General features: G+C 63.9%; 2 protein-coding genes across 2 annotated transcripts in view; one reads left to right on the top strand and one right to left on the bottom strand.

The window, feature by feature from the left end:
* Positions 1-377, bottom strand: part of EMIHUDRAFT_219754 (hypothetical protein) — a gene marked incomplete at both ends in the record, with an annotated part of 2,003 nt that extends 1,626 nt beyond the window's left edge. The window contains one exon of the mRNA XM_005758370.1: positions 43-377. Coding sequence (XP_005758427.1) covers positions 43-377 — 335 coding nt within the window. The remainder of the gene's footprint in view (positions 1-42) is intronic.
* Positions 378-2,321: 1,944 nt separating this feature from the next.
* On the top strand, positions 2,322-4,146 carry EMIHUDRAFT_219752 (hypothetical protein; the record flags this gene model as incomplete). The annotated part of the gene is made up of 3 exons (XM_005758369.1): positions 2,322-2,425; positions 3,606-3,689; positions 3,963-4,146. 3 exons carry the CDS (start codon positions 2,322-2,324, stop codon positions 4,144-4,146), a joined length of 372 nt encoding a protein of 123 aa, XP_005758426.1.
* Positions 4,147-8,195: the final 4,049 nt, after the last annotated feature.

Raw genomic sequence — 8,195 nt, 5'->3', positions numbered from 1 at the left:
CTTCCCAGACCAAAGGGCTGCGTCGCCTTTGCCTCGATCCACCATGCACCGCCGGCTGCAACGACGTCGATTGTTGCGGCGGACTGACCCGGCGGTCGTACTGTCTTGGAGAGGGAGACGCCGTCCGGCGCCCACGCCCAGACATCGAGCTCAAACTCGACTGCGATCAAGTTGTTGGCGGCGCCAAGCAGGCGCGAGCCGCTCGAATCGTCCCCTCGCACGGCGTCCAGCTCGCTCTCTACGCGGCGCTGCAGCCGTGCTGCTCCGGGCACGGCCTCCAAAGCTGCGATCCGATCGAGGAGCGCGACCGCCTGTGCCTCGAGGTCGTTGGAGGCGGGAGCCCGGCCGAGGAAGCCGGCCGCCGCGAGAGCAGCCATTTCTCCTTACAATTTTCAGACCCAAACGTCGGCACGAGCGTCTTGAAGGCGACCTTCATGGCTGGAGAGGCCGGTGGCAGAGGCGCCCGGGTCAGTTTTTTCTTTTTTACAGTGCGCCGGGGAAAGAGGAGTGAAGTGCTGCATGAAGGCATGTGCGATGCGCCGCCGCTCTACAAGTTTTAGGTTGTTGTTTGTTGCTCTCTACAAGTAGTGTGATACTGGGTTCTCCCCCTCTATCAGCCTCGCCGAACGTTATATTGTGACTCCGACTTACCTCCAATCGCAAAAATAAGTCAATGCGCGAACTTTGACGTGTCACGAGTTCGCGGATCGCGCGTCCCGAGCCGCTGCCGCTGCCGGAACAACATACATGTGGCTGCCTAGCCACGACGCACGCTGCGGCCATGCGACGAACTGCTGCGTTGCGACGGAATCAAATCTCACCGTAGCAGGCGACACCTTTTGCCGCCTCACCAACTCGATACTCGTGACCCTGGCCGCCTCGGCTCCGCTCTCTTTGCACATCCGCAGCCTTTGCGAAGCTAGCGCGCGGTGCAATTGCTGCTTGACCCACCTCGCTCCTGCCAATGCAGAGTCTTCGCGTCGAACGTCGGTGAAGTTACCCCGAGGCCCACAGATCCGCATCATGAGGGCGGAGGCTCCTCAGCACAAGACCTTTGGGCTCGAGTACATGTACGAGCCGCTCACCGCGAGCCTGCTGCGAGGTTTCCGCGCTGTGGCGACAGGGTGCCACGCTTAACGCGCACGGATGCTTAATGCACACGCACGCACGCACGCACGCGCGCGTGCGATGGTCCGACTGACTCTTCTTGATCATGAGAGCTCTTCGCGCCTCTTAGCGCCTTGGCGCTTCGCCCTCTCGTAGGTACGAGTCGAGTACCCATATGGACCGGCTGAAGATCACAACAATGCTGACGCCTGCGCTTACCTCAACACTTTCTTCCCCGACGGGCAGCCATACACGCCGATCACAGCTGTGCGGTCTAATGGATACTTCAACCAGGGCGACGGAGGCAACTCCTACTTTGTCTTTATGTGCGTCCAGCACTCTGTGCAGGGCAAATGCTCTCCAAATGAAGCGGGACAAGACCAAAACCCTGTCACAAATGTGATGCAGCTTGGGGCTGATGACTCCAAGTCCAAGTGTGATGGGTTTCCTGCAGCCGAAATCGTTTAACGAATCAGGATCTCGTGCCTCAAGACTTCAACAAAGGGGCAGGTGGCAAATACATCTACGCCTGTTTGTTTCGCTCTGCCCCCCTCCGAGCAGAAGCCTGTGGCTTGTGGGACCTCGCTATAGCCACCACCACGGTCGGCGCCACGGACACTTGCAAGACATTGACTGACACCTACGGGGAGAATCACCTCTATGTCAGTGCTGAATGGGGCGGGGTTGGAGCAAACGGCAACTGGAACCTAGGCAGTGCTTGCCATTTACTGGTAAATGAGTGGTATTTACCACTTATTTGATTCTCCTGGGGAGTGGTATGGTATGAGCAGAGAGTGGTATGGTAAAATACGAAACTCCGTGGAATCATCATTTTTTCGAGCTCTGAGCCGAGTCTGAGGCTGGTTTGCCGCCAAATTCAGCAAAATCGGCAAAATACCCGGTATTTTGCGGGTATACCTGGAAAAACCCGGGTATACCTGGGAAATACCCGGTATTTTGCCGATTTCTCCGATTTCTGTCAGATTTTGCCTCAGAAGTCGTGGTAAATCTTACCACCGTTTGATTGTTTTGGCCGTAGAGTGTTTGATTGTTCTGGTGGGCTATACCAGTAAATGGCAAGCACTGAACCTAGGTGCCTCCGGACGGTCCGGAGGCCAAGACAAGGCGCTCTGCCAAGGCAGCTTCACTTGGCAGCACGGCGTTTAAGCAAGTCTTGAACGTGGCGCCAGAGCAAGGGGACCCCCCCGTTGGGCATGGACCCGGTCGACGCGGCGCAGGCTTACCGCATGGCGGTGATGGCGCAGAACAAGTCCAAGACTCCTCCTCGGCCGTGGATGTTGACGCTGAGTAATAATCCGTGCTGGGAGGGAGGGGGAGGGGGGGGGGGGGGGGGATCCTGATGGGGGAATTGCCCACAATCGCGTATGCAGGAGTCCCTGCTCCCATATGACACACATAAAAAAGGGTTCGTACATTTTAGTTCATTTACCGGGCGGCGCCTCAAGCGAGCTTGTTAGTGCCAGTGCGCGCCAGTCCCGCGCCCAGTTTGTGTTATGAGAGGGCGCTCCCAACTCTGACTGTGCGCCGGCTAGCAATCCTTGGATCTTTGGGACTTTTCCAGCCGCAAAGGCCAATAGGCCAAAGCGCAATTCCGCGGACCGCGCGTCTTACGTTTCGCACTTGGAGCACTTGGAGTGCAATCAGCATCCGCACATCCACGGCCAGGGGGCTAAGAAGCACACCCAGCGGGCCAGATGATTGGCATCGGGTTGCGGGCAAGAGAGCCGTAGCCCTGGGGGGTGCGCGTTCGCAGGGTGCAGGGAAAGGGCCGTAAAGTAAACACGGTTCGCCGAGGGTTGGTTCCGTGTACCGGGTTTCCCCTTAACTGCAGAACGCCCCCTCTACTCGGAGCTACTGGAACGCGACACCACGCCGACGTGCCGTGAGCGAAGTTTTTTTGCGGCTGTGCACCGTGAAGGGGGCCCGGGGTTGTGCAGTTCGTGAAGGGTGGGCGTCCTCTAGATCTCTCTCTCCTGCGGATCGGTGCCGGCCTCAATCGCCTCCGAAGGCCTTGTAATGGTGGAGGTGCGGGAGATCCTGCCCGATGGGAGAGAGGTCTTGCTCCCGGTGGTGACGGACGCCGCATCGAGCGGCGGTGAGAGCTGCAGCCGCGGCGGCGGCAGCGGCGACGCTGGCGGGACAGTGCAGGTGCGACTCCTGCCTCGGCACGAGCGCCAGTGTCCCAACATCGACCTGACGCCGAGCGTCCCGCGCGACGCGATGCACCTCTTCCGCCCCTTCCCGCTGATCCGCGCGCCGCCGGCGCTGCTCCTTCCCGGCAGAACGGCGGAGGGCGGCGGCGCGAGCGGGAGCGATAGCGACGCGATGGACGGCTGCTCGCCTCCGACGGTGCGCTGCGGCTGGGGCGAGGGGCGCTGGCGGGCGCGGCGGCGGCGCTACGACGAGGCCTGCGGGAGCGCCGACGAGTGCAGCGGCTCTGGCTCGCCGCCGAGCGGCTCCGCGCCTCCTTCGGCGAGGGAGGGGCAGGCGCAGCGGGCGCGCAGCGTGCGGCATGGGTCGGAGCACGAGGTGGACCGCCTCGCCGCGCGGCTGGACGGCTGGTGCGGGCCCTCCGCGAGGAAGCGCCTCCGCGGAGGCTGCCTCGGGGCCGGAGGCGGGGGAGGCGGGGGAGGCGGGGGAGGCGGGGGAGGCGGGGGCGAGGGCCGCGGCAGCGAGGGCGGGGGCGGCGGCAGCGAGGGAGGCGGCGGCGGCGGCGGGGGGAGCGACGCCCCTGTGGCGTCGGGGTCGGCAGACCACGCGCCGGCGAGGTGGGCGCGCAGGGAGCCTGGCTCGGGTCATCGACCCAGCGACACGGCGCGCGGGAGTCGGACGAGGTCGCCGCTCGCGGGCGCGAAGCGAAAGGCGAGCGGCTCGGTGGACGAGACGCGCGCCGCGATGGGCTCGCTGCGGCTCCGAGCCGACGCCCTCCGGCGCAGCGACGCCGCCGAGGCGTCTCGCAAAAAGTGGAGGCCGTGGGAGGGCGTCGCGGTGTCGCAAAAGTGCGAGGGCTTCGGGTAGGCCGAGCAGGGGGCGGCGGCTCCAGTAGTGCGTAGTTCGATGTCGAGAGGCGCCCGTCTCTCACCGCGGTGCGTCTCGCTCTCGGGGATCGTGGACGTAGTGTGTGAGATGTGTCGTGTGTAGTGTGTTGTTTGCCGCTCAGCGTTTGCTGTGTGACTGTGCGTCTCTGTGCTCGACTGTGCGCGTGTCGCGGTACTGTGTAGAGGACTGAGGATGAGAGGTGCGTCGCCATTAGGTGCCGCCTTGCGGTAGCCAACGGAAGAAAACCTCTCGCCTCTTGTGGAGCACTTGGAGATGGAGTGCAGTCATATCCCAACACACACACACAGCCGCGCACATCTGTCATCTCCAGGCCTTCTCCAGCATCCAGGGCCGCAGCGCGCAGGGCCGCGGGGGGCTGAATCCTAAAAGAAGCACACCCACCTCTGGGCGGCCAGATGATTGGGATCGGGTTGCGGGCAAGACGAAGAGAGCCCTAGCCCTGGGGGTTGCGCGTTCGCAGGGGGAAAGGGCCGCGTAAAGTAAACGCACGATTCTCCGAGGGTTAGCCCCGCGTACCGGGTTTCCCCTTAACTGCTGCAGCGTGCAGGGGAACGCCCCCTCAGTCTACTCGGAGCTAATGAACACCACACTGCACGCTCCACACGCGGCGAGGCTGCTTGCGGCGGGGCATGTGCTGCATTGCATCGCGATGAGCCAGGTTGACGGCGATGAGGAGAGCGACGAGCGAGACAGCGACGAGGAGAGTGTTTTCACCTTGAGGAGGAGGGGAGGAGGAGGAGGAGAGCGAGGAGCGAAGACGGCGACGAGGAGGACGGCAACAAGGACGACGCTCGCTGGGGGATGACACCCACTCCGAGTGGGTGCTGTTGACTAGTTCCGAGATATGGCACGCTTCTCTATGGTGTCAGTCTCTAGCTCTACGGCGCTGTAAGTTTTGGTGAGACGCCACAGACGCCTAGTCTCGATAGGTTTAGGTACAGAGCACGAGGCGTGTTTGTTATGACCCCCCCCAATGAACACACCAGTGAGGGAGGGCGCGAGACGATCGAGGGGTCCCGTACCATCGCATGCGGAATCGACCCTATCCAGTGCTCAAGTGCTCAAGCACGAGGCACTGAGATAAACGTTTCACTTTTGATTTCACCGTCAATTATTCACGCTGCGTTGTGCTGGCGCGCGCGGCGCCGAGATAAGTGGGGAGATTTCGTTTTGCTATTTTGAGAGATATGAAGGGATTTAGTATTAGTTTTTCCCCCGATTTTGCGATTATGTTTCGAAAATTCGCCCGCTCGTCGACGTCGTCATCAACAGGCGGAGTGGCGGCGGTCCGGGAGGAGCTGGGGGAGCACTTGGGGGAGCACTTGGCCGGCCATTTGTCTTCCGTTCGCACTTCAGGGTGTGGGCCACAAGCCCACAACCACAGCGCGTTGCTGCACGCCACTCGCGCTGCACCCCGGCGCGGCTGACAGTCTCTGCGATACGTGGACACACTGCACGGTAAGGTGCATCGCCCTAACTATCGAGGGCCTCACGGATGGCATCTGCACTGCCACCATTATGCGCGTTCGCGTAGCCCATCTCACGGAGCAACGCCGCTGCACGAGCGCCTCGGCCCACGTACGGAGTGTCTCCCGCTGTGCAGTGCGTTACTATGGGCGCGTCGGTTGGGAGAGTCACACCTGCCGCTTGCAACTTTTCTGTGAACTCTGCGGCTGTCGTCTCATGCTCGGACTGCGGCTGTCCATCCACGTTGAGCGGCACGTTCACGCTATCCTCAACCGCGACGCCACCCTTGGCCGCGGCCACCTCCTTGGCAGAGCGCACATCGATGATAAGTGGCCGCGGCGACAATTTTTTGAGGAACGTCGCCGCTACGGGCTGCCTCGTCTGCGAGAGTTGAGACATCTGCACATGGGGACGGTCGCAGGTAAGAAAAACGCGAACGATTGATTGCGATAGAAAGCCTCCCATCCCTCCCTTGGGCTGTCTGTTTTCTTTCTTTCTTTCTTTTAGAAAGGCGACTAACTCGGACTGGACACCAACGCGGTATGGGTGGACGCGGGACAGAAGAGGACGACACGCGCGAGCGACGCAGCCGCGTCCCGCAGCCTCCCCCGGCAGCCGAGCAGCCGTGCCCCCGAGTTCATTTTAACAACAAACTCACGACGCACCAGCTAGGCGCCCGCCCCGGCGGTGAACGAGCGGAGCGAGTGAGCGCCGGGGCGGGCGCCTGGCGGCACCACGGAGCTCCTTGGCGCGGGCGAGACAAGAAAAAGAATTTCCATACGCGCACTCTCGCGCTTCTCCTGCCCGATCCCCGCCGCCCGGCCCGAAGCGCTGATGGCGGCCCAGCCCGAATGGTCAGTCATGCTTGGCGGCCAGTATGAGCCGTACGATGCTCCCACGGCCAGCGCCATTGAAGAGGCGTTCCAACGCGGAGACGAGGAGGTCCAAGCGACCATCGACGGCAAGCTGTACGTCATTGTGCTCAAGCCGCCGATGAAGCAGCAGCTCTCCTCCGATCCCACCCGGCAGCGGGCGATCCAGCGCCAGCCCGCACCGGCAAACGAGGCGGCAGCGTCCGCCACCGCAGTCGCATCTCCATCCACCGAGGCCCCGGCGCCCGCGTCCGCCGCGGTCGCAGAAGCCCCGGCGCCCGCCGCATCCACCGAGGCCCCGGCGCCAAAGCGCCAGCGCGAGAGCCCGCCTCCCTTCGCCGTCCTCATCTTTGCTCCTGGCGCCGGCGGGCAGACGGCAAAGGCGATGAGGGCCCTGCAGGATAGCGCGCTCGAGCGCGAGGGCGTCGCCGTCTTCCGCTGCGACGACCACCCGCCCGGGCCGAACGAGGCGCGGTGGATCAATTCGTCCGCCGGCTGCGCCAAGAATGTGGCGCACGTGCTCGCCGTGGCGCGGCGCGCGGCCGCCGCCCACCCCACCCTCCCTCTGCTCCTCGGCGGCGCCTCGTTCGGCAACCGCGTCGTGTGCGAGGTGTTGCGCAGCCACCGGGCGGAGCTGCCCTCCCGGGCGTGCAACGCGCTCCTCCTCTGCGGCTTCCCGCTCAACCCGCCCGACAAGGCCGAGGGCGCCGACCAGAAGCGGCTCGCCCACCCGCCCGCTGGGCCGGCCCTCTTCCTAGACCCTTCCCGGACCCTTCCTGCATCCCTCCCCGCAGGCCAGCCCACCTGCTCGCCCTTCCGGCGGGCGTGCGCGTGCGGCTGCTGCAGGGCGGGAAGGACGAGTTCAACGGCCCGCGCGGCATCCTCGCGCTCAACGAGCTGGCGCCGAGACACTTCCGAGACACTTCCGAGACACTTCCGAGACACTTCCGAGACACTTCCGAGACACTTCCGAGTCACTTCCGAGACACTTCCGAGACACTTCCCTCTGCCGGTGCCGAGAACCCCCCCCCCCCCCCACCCACCCCCCCACCGCTCCCACCGCTGCCCATCTCGTGGCGGCATAGGTGGCGCAGATGGCGGCGACGGCGGAGGTGGTTGAGGTTCCGGGAGGGCAGCACACGCTGCCCGCAGCAAAGGGCCTGAAGCAGCTCAACTGGACGCAGGCGCGCACGCGTATGGCCGACATGTCCATGACACGCCCACGACACGCCCACGACACGCCCACGACACGTCCACGACACGTCCGCAGGCGCAGGTCAACACTTTCGTGGTCGACGCAATGGTCGAGTTTGCGCGCCTGGCCGCCGCGGCGGGCGGGGCCTAGAGGAGGCTGGTCGTGCGGAGAGGGAGAGCGGAGCGCTGGCGCGGCGAGCAGCAGATGCGCTGGCAGGCAGGGCCTAGCGTCCACATGCCCCGTCATTTGTCGACCTCTGCCCCCGGGCCTCCCGCGCACGGGCGCGTTGCGGTGTCTAGCGGGGCGGAGCATAACCGCGCGAGTAATGGTGTTCGCCAGGCGGTAGCGCGCAGGCGCGACGCCCCATGTGAGCGACTCAGTACGTTGACGTTGTCGCGGTTCTGTACGGCTTTGTGTCGAATTGCGCGCGGCGGTGGGCGCGCGATCTAACTGTGGGGTAGGGATCCCTACGG

This window comes from Emiliania huxleyi (assembly GCF_000372725.1).
Source record: "Emiliania huxleyi CCMP1516 unplaced genomic scaffold EMIHUscaffold_87, whole genome shotgun sequence".
Classification (NCBI taxonomy): domain Eukaryota; phylum Haptophyta; order Isochrysidales; family Noelaerhabdaceae; genus Emiliania; species Emiliania huxleyi.
This window is presented reverse-complemented; position numbering and strand designations above follow the sequence as displayed.